Genomic DNA, 18,917 nt, shown 5'->3' with positions numbered 1-18,917 from the left:
TATTTATATAAATATTGAATGTTTTATAAAAAAAAAGAGTAACTTTTACCCAAAATCAGGCAAAGCAGGCAGGCAGATTGAGTTGTTCACAGGATCATTCAGTTATCTATCTATCTGCCATCGGCTAGCTCAGTCTGTCACATGAAATTTGCTTGCCGTGAGTCTGCACTGAATAATAGAAACTTCAGTCCTAAGGGAGGTTCAGTTGTGCTTAAAAGCAGAGCCGAAGATCTAAAGACTAGCTAGAAAGCAAGAAATCCAACCATTTCCTGCTTCCTAGCTAATCTAAATCTCCTGGCACAGCAGAACAGCTGATGGTCAGAAAAATAGCAATTTAGCAGACAAGTTTGCTGCGTAAGGAGTGAGTGGGCAGGGAGGGTTCCTGCAGGCCATGTGGGTGGCGCAACCTTGTGTTTCTGCGCAGCCTGGATTAATTGGTTTGGGGGGGTGCTCTGGGGATGAGATTTCTCTGCAGCCCACTAAAATTTTCTTGCGGCCCACCCAGGGGTGGGTTTCTACCAGTTTGCAACGGTTCTATAGAACTTGTTAACGTCACCGGTAGTTCTAAGAACCGGTAAAACCGGCCCCTGCTTGGCCCCGTCTCTCTCCGCCGCTCCTACGGGCCAAAAACAAGTTTTTATTACTGCGCATGCATGAAAATCCCTTCCTCATTCTCCCCTGCCCAACCCCTCCCTTCGCTGCCCCAGCCCCCACCCCTATCCGCCGCTCCAAAGTAAAAAAACCTGTTTTTTTTAAAAAAGAGTTTTTTTTACTGCGCATGCATAAAAATCCCTTTCTCATTCTCCCCCCTCCCCGCCCCCACCCCGACTTATAGCACATGTGCGCTAATTACAAAAATTTACCCACATGGCGCCATCGCTCACACCAGCAGCAGCAGCAGCAGCCAAGTCAGCCAGCTATCCAGCTGTCCTTCCCTGCCTGCCTTCTGCTGCCCTGCTGAGTGAGGGCAAGCCGCAAGCCCCAGTCACCACCGCTGCTAACTGTCTTCACCCGGCCAGCCTGCCTTGCCCTGCCTCCCTCCCACCACCACCGCTAGTCGACCTCGCCCGGCCGGATTGTCTACCCCGCTGCCGGCTTCCGAAGATGCAGATCGGTAAGTATGACTCTCCAAACCGGTCACCTACCTACCGCCGCCACTCCTGGTTGACCACCCTTGCTGATGTTCCATGCCTCACCTGCCCCACGGCCCTCCATTGTTGCTGCCTTGCCTTCCCACCACCGATTGGTAGTGAGGAGGCAAAGCAGCAACTCCTGTTGCTGGCCCGGTCCCCTACCTCCTCCTATCACCACCGCTGCCACCCCCAGCCCGGTCGAGAGCCAACTCCTGGGCCAGGCGCCGCTGCCTCACCTACACGATGGCCACCATCTTGGCTAGGCCGCCGGCCCGCCACCTTCCCTCACCTGCCACGGCCCAAGGGTTGCTGCCTTTCCTTCCCACCACTGATTGGTAGTGAGGAAGCAAAGCAGCAACTCCTGCTGCTGGCCTGGTCCTCTACCTCCTCCTGCCGCCGCCGCCACTCCCAGTCCAGTCGAGAGCCGACTCCTGGGCTGGGCGCCGCTCCTCACCCACATGGCGGCTGCCATCTTGGCTAGGCCACCGGCCCACCACCTTCCCTTGCCCACCGCGACCCAAGGGTTGCTGTCTTGCCTTCCACCACCGATTGGTAGTGAGGAGGCAAAGCAGCAACTCCTGTTGCTGGCCCGGTCCCCTACCTCCTCCTATCACCACCGCTGCCACCCCCAGCCCGGTCGAGGCCAACTCCTGGGCCAGGCGCCGCTGCCTCACCTACACGATGGCCACCATCTTGGCTGGGCCGCCGGCCCGCCACCTTCCCTCACCTGCCACGGCCCAAGGGTTGCTGCCTTTCCTTCCCACCACTGATTGGTAGTGAGGAAGCAAAGCAGCAACTCCTGCTGCTGGCCTGGTCCTCTACCTCCTCCTGCCGCCGCCGCCACTCCCAGTCCAGTCGAGAGCCGACTCCTGGGCTGGGCGCCGCTGCCTCACCCACATGGCGGCTGCCATCTTGGCTAGGCCACCGGCCCACCACCTTCCCTTGCCCACCGCGACCCAAGGGTTGCTGTCTTGCCTTCCCACCACCGATTGGTAGTGAGGAGGCAAAGTAGCAAGTCCTGCTGGGCCGGTCCTCTACCTCCTCCTGCCACCTCCGCTGCCAGCCCAGTCGAGAGCCGACTGCTGGGCCGGCCGGCCTCGCCGCAGCAAGCTAGAAGACTGAGAAGAACCCAGGCATAGTTGGCTAGCCAACTTGCCTGTGTCCTTTTTGGTAAGTTGCTTTTTTATATTTATGTATTTATTTATTTTTTCACTATCTGTTTTTGTTTTTATTAATCATAAAAACAAAACAGATACGAAAGAAATAAACACATGAATAAAAATTATTTTACTATTCATCTTGATGTTTCTTTAAGCAAAGGAGAAAGAAACATCAAGATGAATAGTAAAATAATTTTTATTTATGTGTTTATTTATTTCTTTCATAGCTGTTTTGTTTTTATGATTAATAAAAACAAAAACAGATAGTGAAAAAATTAATAAATACATAAATAAAAAAAGCAACTTACCAAAAGGGAGACAGGCAACTTCTTGTTACATTGATGGTATACATTATCTGTTTCTGCTTAAATCAATATATAGCAACATCAATGTAACAAAAAGTTGCATGCATACATAAATGAAATTTTTTAAATGAAAGTGTTTTATTTTTTTTAAACATAAACAAAAACATAAAACATAAACTATCTTCAGAGATTGGGCACAATCTCTGCAGTCTTTCCTTTCCAATTTGCATTAATCCTTATATCATGCTAAGCAATTGGCCACTTAAGCAAGCACCTGCTCATTAAGTGAGTACCACTTAAATTTGGGTTGCCAGCCACATGGCCACCTGCCTGGGCCTTGCCTGGACCTCCCCAGGCCTTGGAAACTGGCAAAAAGCACTTGCTAAGCAATTGGCCACTAAGCGAGCACTTGGTCATTAAGTGAGGACCACTTAAAGTTCGGTTGCCAGCCACATGGCCACACCCACCCCAGCCACATGACCACATAGCCATGCCCACCCCAGTCACATGACCATGTAGCCACGCCCACCACATCACATGACCACATGGCCACGCCCAAACAGCAAGCCACTCCCACCCCAGTCACATGATCACCAAGCCACACCCACAAATTAGGCCACGCCCACAGAACCGGTTGTTAAGAAATTTGAATCCCACCCCTGGGCCCACCAGTGGGCCTCGGCCCACCAGTAGGCAATCCTAGATCCTGTGAATGTGCAGATAAAGCTTTACTCATCCGTCGCTTGCGCAGCGTGGACCCTAACAGGCCCTGGACAGGTATTTGTCCGTGACCTGGGGATTGGGGAACCCTGCTACAGTGGTGTGTTAGACCAGGACTGAGAGACTCGGGTTCAAATGTCCACCAGATCAAATAATTCATTGGTTGATTTTGGGTCAATTATTTTATTTCAGTCCACCTTACCTCATAGACTTGTTGCTTGTATAAGATTAGATGATTCCATGTTTGCTATTTTTAGCAAGAAAGATGGGAAATAGATACAACTAAATATACACGGCTGCTAAATAGTAGTCTGGCTGTGTCATTTTGGGAGCAATTATATGTAATTTATTTTTGTCATCAGATAGCAGCAACATCTAGAAACTGATGCTTTCACAGAGGGTGGGGAACCTGTAACTTTGTGTGTGTGATGAATAGGTTTGTGTGAAACAGCTTTGTTTTGCCTCAGTGAAATCTTTCATATAGAATGTTAAGGATTTATCTCAGCTGTTGGATTAATGTGCTATTCATGTTAAACATGTTTCTCATATGCATCTTCACATGCATAGTCAGTAAAAAAAGTATCTGATTTATATAATCTCTGTAGTAGTGGTGTATCCAGACAATTAACATATGAGATCTACTTTAAATAAGCAGAAAAATCCCAAGTGATTTGTCAGTTGTGACAAATGAATACATGAGATTAGGCTGAATGTGCAGCATTCCTACATTTATTACATCATAATCAGTGGTGGGATTCAAACATTTTTACTACCAGTTCTGTGGGCGTGGCTTGGTGGGCGTGGCAGGGGAAGGATACTGTAAAATCTCCAGTCAGAGGTGATATTTGCTGGTTCTCCGAACTACTCAAAATTTCCGCTACCGATTCTCCAGAACCGGTCAGAACCTGCTGAATACCACCTCTGATCATAATGTACTAAATTGGAACAAATGTACAAGATATTGAATAGATTTCTCTGGGAAGTGCAACCTGTGAGATTTTCATTATGCAAGTTATAATGACTGATCAGGAATGGTAGATTTAGTTTTCTCCTTTTTTAGGCACTTATCCTAGCTTTGATCAATGGTTAGAATACAGTAAGTAAGACATTTCAGTATTTAGTCCTTCTTGAGAATTATTATTATTTAGTGTATGGCTTAAGAATTACTTTTAGTTCCTAGTGAAAGTGCTTACTGTAGGTATACTGCCCAGAGTGTGATAGCATAGATTTGGGTGGTCTAATAAGTACTATGAATAATAATAAAATAATATATTGAAATCTTGAAAAGTATTGAGATTGTGTGTGCCAAGGAATCTGTTTTAGTATTTAAAGCACAAAATATATACAGTTTACTATAGATGGCCATGGTTTCTCCATGAGAGGCTGGAGTTCAAATTTACTAATATTAAAAGTTATTAACTGAAGCTATTGAAAATTAGTTAAAAATAATTCATATTTGTAAAAATGATATTCTACTAAAATCTCAGTTTGATTAACTTCTGAATATGGCCAGCTTGTGAATGTACCGGTACCAGAATTTTTAAAAAAGCAGAATTACCATTATGCTAATATAAAATAGTTTTTCTTCTCATGGTCTGTCAGGTTCACATTTGTCGTTCTCATTTTTTGTAAGTGTTTATATGCTATTACACATGGATTTCTTTTTATTAATCTTTTCTCGTTGCTTGTTGTACCTGTTCTAGTATGAAATAATTAATCTATTTAGCAACACAGAGGTACACATTGAAGATAAAAGAGAACAAGATACATAGATACATGGAACCAAAATGTACATATATAGAACAAAAAACTAAACAAATATCTGTTATAATTAAGATAATGTGACTACATTTCCTCAATTAGGGAAATACCTTTTCTTATTAGAATAGCAATACATTGTCATGAATGTTTGAGTTAGGTGAGGTTGAATTCTATACTCTTATCAGTTCCAAATATCAGTATACTATATCATGTTTGTCAAATTACAAATATGTTATGGCTGTTAGAAGTATAGCAATTATATGTAATCACAAACTATTTTTCTCTGGTTTTGACTGTCCTTTTAAAAGTTGCAAATATATTAAGTCATGATACTAACTGTTAATTTTAATGAATATTTTATAGACATTGTATTGTTCTTTTCTTGGTATTGTTATTTTGTAGAGTTTGGAACATTATTTTCATAATTTTGTTTTCCTACAGGAGGGAGAATTAAGTGAAATGATTTTATGGTCACAAGATGAAATTTTTCTTGGATATACTGACGTTGAAATTCTTCCATTAATAACTGCAAGACTATTAAGAGAAAAACTAAAACTACCAAGAACTGTTGATCTATTAATAGTAAAAGGTTGCTTTGACTCACTAACTGCTTCAATTGCAATACTGCTAGAATGTACTGGCTGTATAAGCAAGAAGATATTATACCTGGCTACCTATAAAGAAGATACAGCTGAATGGAAGTTGAACGACTTTACCCTAGGTTTACCCACTGTTGGTGCCATACATATGGAAGTCATACTTTCAGCTTTAACATCCATGGTGTTGTGGGATGATGATACAGTTTTCTATACTTACAAAAATTATACGCAGTATGGTTATTTTCAGGAGGCTGTTACAAAAAGCAAATTTTCAGCAGTATCTAAAGGATCTACAATTCATCAAATTATAATTGGTTAAGTATTCTATGTTTTAATAGAAATATAAAATGGAACTGGTTACCCTTCAAACAGCAGAGTCTCAAACCTTGTAGAGATGTAATGATTAATAACAAAATTTTAAATTGTGTAAAAAGTGAAGTGCAGTTGTCACAAGAGATTGTTTAAAGTACTTATTAAGAGAGTGGAGCGGCCCTAATGAGAAGGTAATTGTGAGTGACTGGGGGCTGCTGCAGCTGTATCGTGAATAGGTGGTCCAAGAGGGGAACCATTGGTTGGCATGTTCCTGGAAGAGTGAAGAGAACTGGACTGAAATCTGGCTGGGTGACAAAGAATGTAATCCCCTTTTTGGCTTCCGGTATTCCAGATGTTTTAGCAACTGTGATAGAAAAGAAGGAGAATGGGGATGATCTTCTATGAGACTTTAATCTAGTATTCGCTGGGGATGCTAAATCAGGTCTTTCAATTAGCAGAGTAAAGTGATGTAATTTAGGTAGAATGAGACAGGATAAAGGGAGAAATTTATTCTGGAATCGTATCAGATTTTTGTCAGAGTAGAGGAACACTATGGGTTTGGCTTCAGACAGCAAATTTTTTGTGACTATCTGACATTCAAGTGAGAATTATATTCTGATAGTACCGATATTACCTAATAAAATAATTATCTTTATATTAAAAATAAATATGTGACTGACCCAATTTTCAGCTGAGAAAATTATTGTGTAAAGTGGCCAATGGGACTTCTGTCAACTTAGTATGCCTTTAAGACTTATGACAATGAAAAGAATTAAATATGTCACCATGTTTTTTTAAAGAAAGTAGGATCTGAAATAAGTAAAAATAATGAGATTTATTTAGAGTAAAAGTTGTAAATAGACTAAAAGACATTATATGTTTACCAAAATCATGAATTAGTTTACTGAACAGTATGTTCCCATATATTCAGTAATGCTTATTCTACTTTGAACATACTTGAAATTACAGTATCAAGACATTAATATTTTATGTGAAATAATTTTATTTCTTTAGAAATGTACTTAATATGGTAATATAGTATTCTTTTTCTTTTCCAGATTACATTGGAAATGCCATAATAAAACTGAAAAATAATGCTCTGTTTTTCTTCAGATTTGAAGTGACAGATATTGTAAAGCTTACTGCTTGGGAAAATAATCTTAAAAAGTTTATATATTTTTATAATCCTTCTGGAGATTTTTATTTGCTGACAATCAATGGCACAAAAATAACCCGCCAGGTATATCCGATGAAATTAGAAGTGCTTAGTGCTGCATCAAAATTGAATGACATTTGCCCATATATATCATTTGAAAACAATTTGGATCTCAATATTCGTTATCTAGACATGGGAGACAAAGTGACATTTTGGGGTCAGATAGTATTTTTAGAAAATAAGGGTTTATCAGTAGATGTTGAAATTTACAGGGCAGAACTGTTGAAGACTAAAGAAGTTATCAATTATGAAATAGCTCGTGGAATCTGCACTAAAAATAAGGTGTGTACTTTATACTTTTTATATTTTTTACTTTTTGTTACTGTTCTTGTTATATATGAATCAGACTGAAGAATGGGGCCTATGTGTTTCCTAGATCTTTTTCTGAAATTCCTATCTTCCATTCAAACTTAATCTTTTATCTTTATTAGAAAATTTTGTGCAGATCACAGTATGCAATCAGAAATACAGTAAACCAGAAAGAAAGCCAGACATTAGAATTTTGAAAAAATATAAACAAATTAAGAAACACCATAAAGGTCATTTATTAAACAGCATATAAGGATATGGTATGTAACATCACAGAAATACTAAATCCCACATACTTTTTTCATAAAATATTTTCCATCCATATCTAAACATACTTCCACACAAAAGTCTGTGGTCAATAGTCCACAGATTAAAACAATAAAATATTTTAAGAATATTTGTGGATCACTCTATAAGGCCAATAATGTACTTTAAAAAATTAAAAATTCAACTGCAGCCTTTGAAACCTGTACTTAGTGATGCATTCAGATAATTACATGAGGCCACTTGCACAAGAATTTTTCCTAACCTTTTGAAGATCAACCAAGATCGGAAAGGTCTGTTCTGCTATGACTTGCCTCAAAATGAATTATTTAATTTTAACATAATATTCAGATAAGATACAATTTTATATCTGTCGGAGAAGACATACTGAGTTGAAGCACATATAAATAATATATTTGATGTAGTTCATGTAACTTTTTTATATATTTCATTTATTAATTAAGTTATATATTTTGCTTGCCTTAAACCAACAAGAATCCAAAGAATAACTTTGGATAGTGAGATGGGTGGAATATAAATTAAATAACTAAGTAAATAAATAAATAAAATAAAGTTTTGACATATGCTTTATGCAATTTTCTCGTAATATGTGTGTCAGGGTTTTATTTATTTATTTGATTTGTAAATTACTTACAAGATAATAGGTATAAGTATATACATAGTTACGAATACATGAAATGGGTACATATAAGAAAAATAAAAGAAACAATAGGACAGGGACGGTAGGCACGTTGGTGCGCTTATGCACGCCCCCTACAGACCTCTTAGGAAAGGTCAATAGTAGACAGTCTAAGGTTAAAGTTTTTGGGGTTTGGGGAAGAAACTACAGAGTCAGGTAGAGTATTCCAGACATTGACCACTCTGTTGCTGAAGTCGTATTTCCTGCAATCAAGTTTGGTGCGGTTAACCTTGAGTTTGTATCTATTGTGTGCTCTTGTGTTGTTATGGTTGAAGCTGAAGTATTCATTGACAGGTTGGACATTGCAATGTATGATTTTATATACCATACTTAGATCAGACCGAAGACGGCGTAATTCAAGGTTTTCTAGGTCTAGAATTTCAAGTCTGGTGGCATAAGGTATTCTGCAACGAGTAGAGGAGTGGAGAACTCTTCTTGTGAAATATTTCTGGACTTTCTCAACTGTGCTAATATCAGATACGTAATGTGGGTTCCAGATTGATGAGCTGTATTCGAGTATTGGTCTAGCAAATGTTTTGTATGCTCTAGTTAGTAGTGTGATATTACCAGAGAAAAAGCTACGTAGGGTTAGGTTAACAACTCTTAATGCCTTTTTGGCTATGTAGTTACAGTGGGCTCTAGCACTTAGATCATTAGAGATGAGTATTCCAAGGTCCTTTACAGAGCTTGGATCATCAACAAGATCTTGACTATTCAGCTTGTATTTTATTTTCTGATATATTTTTTTGCCAATATGTAAGACAGAGCATTTATTTGTTGAGATTTGAAGTTGCCATTTGTTTGACCATTCTGATACATAGTCAAGATCTTTCTGAAGGGTAGCAGTATTGTCTGTGGTATTGAACAGCTTTACATCATCAGCGAAAAGTACGCAGTTGCTCTTAATATGATCACAGAGGTCATTTATGTAGAGTATGAAGAGAGTTGATCCTAGAACAATGCCTTGGGGGACACCACTATTGACAGGTACAGAATTTGATAGGACACTCCCAATTTTGACCATTTGTTGTTTGTTTGACAGGAATGCTTCTATCCAGTTCTGCAGTTGTCCAGAGATACCATAAGATTTTAGTTTTAGGAGTAGTTTGTCGTGTACCACTGAATCAAAGGCTTTACAGAATTCTATTGCTTTGCCCTGATCGAGTTGTGTAGTCCATATGTTTTTGCAGTGTAAGAGTTGCAGATTACAGGATAGTTTTTTTCTGAAACCAAATTGTTTATTGGAGAGTAGGTTGTTTGTCTCTAAGTGGAGGATAATGGATTGGTTAATAATTGATTCCATGACTTTACAGGTGATGCAGCATAAGGAGATTGGTCTGTAATTTTCAACTAGGCTGGGGTCTCCCTTTTTGAAGATGGGGATGACCGTGGCTTGTGGCCCTAGTTTCTTGCTAGGAAGCTCTAGCCTCAGATATTTTGTGGAGAGGTAGACCTTCTTCCCCAACTGTAATCACCATTGCGGGGTTTGGTGTTTGTCTGCCTGTTTCTTATAGGTTTGCACCACTTTAGCTTATGCTTTTTAAAAGTTCTTCCAAGTTGCTTTCAGCATTGACATCCAATTTGTCAAGCTGATCAAGGAGGGGGGATCACTTGGGTACTCAGGCATTGGGATGAAGCCCAATCTAGTGCAGCCTGAATCTATTAGGCCTTGGAAAGTCCCCTGAGTCCATATTTTGGGGCTGTGAGCCGTATTGGGAAGACGAAAGGGGGGAATCGGTCCACTCACCATTGGGTCTTTTTCACCCTCATCCTCACTGTCATAGGAATCCAGTGACTGATCATCATTGCCTGGGGTCCCCCCCTCCAGACCTCTACAGCCTGAAGGACCTTCTGGGACATGTTGGTGGCATGTCTGGGGCCTCATTCTGGTCGTGCCCTGGGCGGTGGCTCTGACCTTGGTTTTGGGGCTGGGGTTGCATACACTGCTGCCATGTGGCCCGTTCCCCCGCATCTATAGCTTTTAATTGGGCTTAATGGGAGGGCTGGTTTTGGGGCCAGTTGTGGTGCTGTGGTTCCCCATCGGCTGGGTGGTTTCTGGTTTGGCTGACCTATCTGTTTGGTGTCTAGTGGCTTTCTCATGTTTTTGGTGCATAATCCCTTGTTGACTTTTTTGGCCACTCAGAACCACTCAGAGAGTCGGTTGGGGATGTCTCAATAGGCGGTTATTTGGGCAATTTGCTGGTCCAGGCTTGTTCTGAAAAAATGAATGAACATCCGTTCAGGCAAAAGGGGTAGCTTCCCACTGATTCTCCTGAATTCACAGATGTGTTCCTTGATGGGTTGCCCTCTCTGCTTTAGGTTGCTGAGCTCATCTTTCACATATGGGTCATCCTCTGCCTCCTCAAATCTGGCCTCTAGCAATCGTAGGAAGTCATCTACATCCTGCAGTTGGGGGGGGGGCTTCTCTTGTGGAGGGTTGCTAGCCGTCCTCTTGCTTCTCCCTCTAGCCCCTCAGAAATGGTATTCACCATGGCTTTGGGGGATAGGTAGAGATGTCCATAGCGTTGTAGCTGCATCTCAGCTGAGTCAAGGAATAGAGCTAGCTGGTCTGGGTCCCCATCAAATTTTCCCCTGAACTGGGGCAGTTTGTTGAGCACTGCTCCTCCCTCCTCCTGTTACCCTCTGTAAGCCTGCACTTGAGGTGGCTGGCCTTCCTCCCCAGCTCTAGTTTGCAGAGAGGGAGGAAGCTGCCTGCTGTGTGGGAGAGGCACTGGCTGAAGCTTTGGACTCCTTTTTCTTCTGGTGGGTGGAGAAGCGGGGCTGTGGTCTTGCCTGCTTCTCCTCACTTCAAATGGCTCTGTAAAAATTCCCCTCTGTTTTGGGCGGCATGATGGGCCATCATCCCAAATGATGGCCCGGCAAATTCCAACCTCAGCTGCTCTATGGATCTCCAAAGGGGTTCCATTGGGGCTTTGGGAACCTGGCCTGTGCCCAGTCCCACATCCAATCCACTCTTCCCAGCTCGCTCAGGAACCTTTCCCCCCTTTGGACCTGTAGGTGGGGAAATTCAACTTCAGCTGCTTTAGGGATTTTCTTCCACCGATATTCATCCGTTTTTCTTTCAGTTACTGGAGCAAGTTTCTCCGCTTTGGAATTCAAGGGGGGTTGCACTCTGCCTGTAATTATGCTGTCAGCTTCTGTTTGCTTCTGGCTGGAAACCAGGTCTGCTTCTCCCTTGGTTGCCTAGATCAGGCTCTCTTCTGATAACCCGTCCTCTGCCATGGTTGCCTGAGTTTCTTTCCATGCACCCCAGATGTCGGGGAGCATTGGAGAGGCTGTGATTCAGGAACTCTTGCAATGTTGATTAATTAGGAGAGTTGGCTTGCTGTCTGGGTTCTGGCGATTGCCCTAATTAAATCATGAGCCTCGAGCCAAGCTTCAAAAGAATCCAAAAGATTTATTAGGAGCAACATGTCGGCATTATCTCAGTTGAAGCCAACTCTGACACATGTGATTTATGGTCATCTATGACCCTGTTTTCTCCCTTCCCCCTGGGTGTGTCATCAATCAGATTCTCCAACAGAGCACATTCACGGGCTGGGCATCATCAATCACATTCTCCAATGAAGGATTTTCATGGGCAGAAGATCCGGTAGCCTAGCTACAATCTTTGTAAGATATGTGTGGAATGTATTTCTGCTCCCCCCCACCCCCACCCGCTTATGGCAACTCGAAAACAGGCATAGGAATTCTTTCCGAGTTGACAATGTGTTTATTAGAAATTCAGAGGAAGGTATTATAGTCTAGTTCACTGATGCATTTATCTATTATTTCTTACAGACTGTAACATTTTATCATGAAAGGGATTATTCTGAACTGCCTGATTATCGAACCCAGGTGTAAGTTAAAATTTATTAATATAAAAACAATAATTCAGAATCAATACACTTATTTGCATTCAAGGATGTCAATGCATTTTTAAACATATTCCAGTATTTTAGTGTTATATTCTAGGCTCATAGGATCCAGGCCAGGGTTTAGTTTACTCTTTCTGATTATAGAACAAGTACCAGGTAGTCCTCAAGTTATGAATGTAATGGAGCCTGCCAATTACATTTGTAAACTGAGGATTTCATAGGAGTGAATCACGTTATTTGACCACAATCCCTCCTTTCTCCCATGCATTTACTAATTGAATGCACGGATTGTTAACTGCACATGAGATATCTCAGGGTGGGCCTAGTGATGGGACAGGCCATCTTCTTCAGACCACCTGGTGACAACAGAGGGAGAGCAGGTTGCCTGCTCAGCTCAGCTCCTCTGACTCACTGAGGCTGCCTGCCACTTTTGGAGTAGTGGGCAGCCTCGGCTGAGTCTCCTCCAAAGCCTTCCAGGCTCGGCATGGAAAAGCATCTGCACACTGAAGTGAAGCTTTGGGGCAGTGAACTTAATCCTCTCATTGGCATGCAAACACTTTCCCACTGTATTTCGATTCCAACCGCCCCAGGATCGCTCAAACACATTTTGCCCGGATGAAGATTAGAAACTTCTGAGGTCCATGGTCTCACATGAGTTCAGACACCCATCCATTTTTGCGGAGAAAAAGCCCATGAGATCAGGGCATCCAAAATGTTCTGGGGGAAAAGTGTTTTCACACCAATGAGAGGCTTGAAGTGATGCAAGTTTGCTGTCCAAAAGCCTCACTTTGGCATGCAAATGCTTTTCCTAGCTGAGGAGACAGCTTGCTAGATCTTCAAAAGGTAAGTGAGTCTCCACAGGCCTGCTTGTGGAGACTCGGCAGGGGGAGGGGGAGGAAGGGAATAGGCAGGACAAATGTTGCAGTGCCTCTGTGGTCATTCTTAAGGGTGAATGACTGCCTTAGTGCTGCAACATTTGTAATTTCGGGACTGGGTCGTAAGTATTTGGGGGGTACTACGTTGTAACTTCAAATTGTCACTAAGTGAACTGTCATAACTCAGGAAATACCTGTATATTGGTATTCCAAAAGGAGGAACAGAAAAAAGTGAGAAAGTTAAAAGTTTACAGGCAGCTTGTGGAGAATTCCATTAATGATTTAATAAACATGATGGGCTTTTGATCATTGTTGATGCTGAAATACTTTATAGGTTAGGGGTCTGCAACCTTAAACATTCAGAGAGCCATTTGGACCTATTTCCCACAGAAAAAAAACACCTGGAGCCACAAAACCCAGGTGGGCATGGCCAACTCAATGTCACTCACTCTCACCCAGTCACATGACCCCCTAGCCATGCTTATCCAGCCACAAAACCCTTCTCTCTATGTATCTCTCTCCCTTTCTTCTCTCTCTCTCTGTATCTCTCTCTTTCTCTGTCTCCCCTTTCCCTATCCCCCACCTTCTCTCTCCTCTCTGTCTCTCCTCCCCTCTCTCTATCTCTCTGTGTCTCTCCCCTCTCCCTATCTCCCACCCTCTCTCTCCTCCTCTTGGTATCTCTCTTCCCCTCCCTCTGTATCTCTCTCTGTACCTCTCCCTCTCCCTATTTTCCCCTTCCCCCTCTCTGTATCTCTCTCCCTCTTCCCTTTCTCCCCCTCTCTCTGTGTCTCTGTCTCTCTCTCCCCGCTCCCTGTCTTCCCCTCTCCCCTCTCTCTGTATCTTTCTCTGTATCTCTCTCTTTGTATCTTCCCCTCTCTCTGTATCTGTGTGTGTGTTCTCTCTCTCTCTTCCCCCTCTCTCCCCCATATCTCTGTATCTGTGTGTCTCCCTTCCTCTGTATATATATATCTCCCTCTCCCTATTTTCCCCTTTCACCCCTCTCTCTGTATCTCTCTCTCTGTATCTCTCCCTCCCTATCTTTCCCCTCTCTCCCCCTCACTCTGTATCTGTGTGTGTCTCTCTATATCTCTCTCCCCTCCCCCTCTGTATCTCTCTGGGTGTATGTGTCTCTCTCCACCTCTCTCTCTCCATCTCTCTCTCTCTGTCTGTCTCTCTGTCTCTCTCTCTGAAAGCCCTGCCTGGGCCAGCAAGCTCTCCTTGGGGCTCTTCATTACTCCTTTTATTTCTTCTTTTTGGAAATCTGAGCTGGCTGTGGAACGAGTGCCAGCCAAGGCAGAGGCTTCCTTTTGGGTGACCCTCCTCCTCCCCACTCTTTCTTCTCTTGCGACCCCCTGGCTGGTTGTGGCAGGGCCGGGAGAGTGCACACACGTGGGGAGACTCTCCTCAAGTGAGCGACTGGGCTCAGCAAAAGTGCAAAAAAGGTGCACACAGGGGTGGCGGCTGCTTAAGGAGGGTCTCCCCAGCCGGTCAGGGGGTCGCAAGAGGAGAAGGAGGAGGGAGGAGGGAAGCCTCCACTGAGGCTTGTGTTTGTTCCTCAGCCAGCCCAGATTTCCAAAAAGAAGAAATAAAAGGAGTAGTGAAGAGCCCCAAAGAGAGCTTGCTGGCTTGGCCCAGCCACAGCTTTCCAAAAGATAGGTAGGTAGGTAGGTAGATAGATAGATATAGATAGATAGATAGATAGATAGATAGATAGATAGATAGATATACACAGAGAGAAAGAGAGACACATAGAGAGAGGGGGGAAATTGGCTGATGGGCGAGCGTCTTTGGTGAGGGTGCTCCGGCTTTCTGCAAGCCTGACCCTCAGGGTGGGTGTGCGAGGTTTGGTGGGGCCAGCCCCCTTTTCCCGCTGCCCTGAGCTTGTTAAAGCTGTGGCTGGGTGCTGCAGGCACATCCCCCTTTCCGACGTCCTGTCCTCCCGGATCCCATTCCCACCCCACTAGCCCTCGTATTAGTGAGGCTGGTGTCAGTCACAGCTGGGTCAGGCCAGTATCTCAGTGCAGAGAGCAGGTTGCATGTCTCCCCAAGCAACCAAGGCATGCCTAGCACCAACAAGGGCCTGAAGCAAGCTCCAGGAAGAGTGAGGTGTTGGAGAATCAGCCCTGGCTGCTTCTCCATCTCCCACCATCACCCTTATCTTCTCAGGCCAGGGGAGGAAGGGAAGGAAAGGGCATGGGGTGAGGCCAGTCAGTGATGGGACAGGGAGCCACAGCAGAGGGCCCAAAGAGCCACATGCGGCTCTGGAGCTGCAGTTTGCCGATACCCACTATCGGTGATAAAAGTGCAGATGGTCCCAGTTTCCTGCAAAAATTGCATACCTGCATGTTAAGTCTATTTTATTTTATATTTTTCTCTTTTTTTGTGCAAGAAACAGATCTGCGTATCACAAAAAAAGTTAGAGGAGGTACTCTCGTGTACAGATTTCAGTGGACCAACTCATTCTGAATTCAGAGTTTTATGACTCATTTTCAGCTACCAGGGAATGTGGTAGATACTGGATGTAAAGGCTGTCAAATTTGTAATAATGGCAGAATATAATTTTATGTAGAAGCAAATTAGCTTGTCTTGTTTTGAGGGAAAGAAGATTTTAAAAACTTTGTCAAACAATTTGCTAAGTAAATAAATTATACACTGTAAATTTGCTAAATACATAAATGAATTCTAAATACAACAAAGTGAAGTACAACAAAGTAACAAATATTTCAAGCCACTTCAGTACATAGATTTTGAGTAATATATTTCCCCAAATCCACCAACAGGACAACATGTTCCTCCTCATCCTCATGGATATATTTTATTCTCAAGTGTAAACAGAGCCTTAGTGTTGAGGTAATTCCCCGTTAGGAGAATGAGCGCATACAGGGAGACGTATAGAGAGTAGTGTTGGAATAATACACACAGAGCACACAGATACACTGTACAGTAAATGTAGGTTTTTACTTCCAGAAAGGTTTAAGCAAAGTCCAAAATAAGCAGTCCAAAATCATTCACAAGTTAAATCAGTCAGTTTTCATCCAAGGTTAATCCAAATATCAAATTCCAATGTCAAAAACAGTTCAGTATCAGACTTACATTAAATCCAGTAATATCAGTCAATTAGAAGAAATGGAACAATGGCAATATTTTCCAACAGAAGGAAACTCACACTCTCTTCTGAGACTCAGACTAAACAACCCAGGTTTCTGGCTCCATCTTATGGCTGTTTGAGAAACCACACCCAATTGCATGCTCTTGCATTCCTTTAAAGATATAGTACTAAAATGTTTATCCTGGTTTATATATTTCTAACCCAAATACCTGTTAGGTGACTTATATTCCTAACATTCTCCCCTTTTGGGTAAGATAATATATACAACCTTACATTCTAATTCCATAATCTTCACGGCACGCCTTATGCTTTATAGAGCCTTGGGCCTTTGTAAAATGATCTGCTATATTGTTTTCGGACATACAATATTCTAGCTTAATCATCTTACTTTGCACACATTGTCTCACATTTAAATATCTTAAATCTGTGTGTTTCGTTCTTGTTTTAACAGCAATATTTGAAGCCATATGTATTGCTGATTGGTTATCTTCGTAAATAACAATAGGATCTGTTACATTAATTCCCATATCAATCAATAATTGCTTATACAAAAGTAAATCTGTACATAATAAAGACAAACATGAGAATTCAGCCTCCATTGTTGACAAACTTAGATGTTTCTGTCTAATAGATCTCCATCCAATCAATGCTTTTCCTAATAATACAGCAGTACCCGATGTAGATTTTCTTGTATTTATGTCTGTAGCAAAACTTGCATCAGCATATGCAGTCAAATTCAGTTCATCTTTTGGCTCCAAATACAATGCATAATGCATTGTTTGTTTCAGATATCTTAACACACGTTTAGCAGCTTGCCAGTGCCTTTCAGTCGGCTCAGAGTTAAATCTCGCTAATTGATTAACACTGTATGCGATATCTGGCCTTGACCAATTACTGAGATAAGATAAACTACCAATCAAGGACTGATAAACGTTCTTATCAAAAATAGGACTTTGTACATCAGTATGGCTAAACTCCTGACTCATTGGTGTCTTAGCCGGCTTACAAAGTTCCATTTTATAACTTTTTAGTAATTGGTTAATTTTATCTGCCTGTGAGATTTTGTATCCTCCCCTAGTTCTATTTATCTTTAAACCAAGATATTGTTTGATTTCTCCTAACTGTTTTATCTTAAATTTCTTTTCCAATAGTGAAATTATCTCAGTAGCTTCTTGTTCAGTTTGGTGATTAATGCTATGTCATCAGTAAATAATAACAACAATGAAATTACACCATTACTTTCTCTTTTAAACAAACATGGATCAGCCATGCCAGCTACAAAGCCTATCTTAGTTAATTCGTTAACTATACATTGGTTCCACTCATATCCTGATTGCTTCAAACCATAAAGACTCTTTTTCAATTTCCAGCAAATCCTTAGCAGGATACATTTTCAGTTCACTATAATTACTTGGAACTATATTCACTTGGCATACAACACTAGCCTGATATCTATCAGGTGGTCGTGTTACTCGGGTTTAACGTCTTGGTAATACAGGGCTTACTGGTGGACTTCCCTGTGCCACCTGCTCCTGTTCTTCTATTTCTTCCTGTGCCTGTTCTCCTACTTCCTCCTGTGCTTCCTCTTCCTCTTTAATAACTGTGGTTTACTGATTTTATCTTTAGGGACTATTTGGGTGTCAATAATAATATCATTGCTGGATTCCTGTTCCAGTTTATTCCACCCAACGTGCTCAAGAAATTTTGCACTAGCACTACAATAAACATGAGCTGTGCCTTGATCCCAGAATCTAAAAAATCTATGGTTGGCCTCATAACCTACAAAAAATAACTTCTTAGCTGTATGTTGCCCTTTCAGTCTTACTTGTGAGGGAATATGCACCCATGCTGGAGCTCCAAATGTGTGTAGGTAACGTAAATTTGGTTTTCTGCCATGCCAATGAGTGAATAGCAATTCTCCAGGTGTTGTATTAACTACATTGTTTAAAACATGGTTACTACACATTGTGGCTTCATCCTACAGTGTTTCAGGCAAACCTGAATCAGATAACATAGTGCGAGCCATGGCTTGTAATGTTTGGTCTCTTCGTTCTACAAACGAGTTATGTTGTGGTCTGTAAGGTGCAGAACGTTTATGCTCAACACCAGCCAATTTCAGCATTGTTTGGAATCTTTTGTTAACAAACTCAGTCCCATTATCAGTAACTAAAGTAATTACTTTACTTTTCATTTTTCTCTCAGCAAACCTTAGCCAGTTCAAGAAATGTTGGAATGTTTCTGTTTTGTTTTTGGTTTTTTTGGAAACAATTTTATTGATTTTCTACAAACAAACAAGACAAACAAAACATTAAAACATCAACTCTCTTATGTACGTACAGTGTGTCAGTTGGTTCATCAGTTTTGTGCATTCATTTCATAGTCTCAATTACAGTTATATTACATAACAACTCATATTGTCAATCCAAACTTATATATCCTAATATCGCTATTAATAAATCATTTGATCATTCATGCTTTATGAGATAACAATACTTTAAACAGTTTATTCTATAACAAATCATATAATCATACCAAATCTATCCTGAAAACACTTTATAGATATAATGTCAAATAAC

The 18,917-nt window shown here is 41.7% G+C and overlaps 1 protein-coding gene across 1 annotated transcript in view; it reads left to right on the top strand.

The window, feature by feature from the left end:
- The window catches only part of CATSPERE (catsper channel auxiliary subunit epsilon), a 134,577-nt gene that overhangs the window by 60,803 nt on the left and 54,857 nt on the right, over positions 1-18,917 (top strand). Inside the window, exons 11-13 of the mRNA XM_087963436.1 lie at positions 5,521-5,992; positions 7,049-7,488; positions 12,281-12,339. Of these exons, the coding sequence (XP_087819562.1) occupies positions 5,521-5,992; positions 7,049-7,488; positions 12,281-12,339 (971 nt within the window). The remainder of the gene's footprint in view (positions 1-5,520; positions 5,993-7,048; positions 7,489-12,280; positions 12,340-18,917) is intronic.

The sequence above is a fragment of the Notechis scutatus genome, chromosome 1 (genome assembly GCF_049901735.1).
Source record: "Notechis scutatus isolate UNSWTSFEM ecotype Mainland chromosome 1, rNotScu1.2, whole genome shotgun sequence".
Lineage (NCBI taxonomy): Eukaryota > Metazoa > Chordata > Lepidosauria > Squamata > Elapidae > Notechis > Notechis scutatus.
This window is presented reverse-complemented; position numbering and strand designations above follow the sequence as displayed.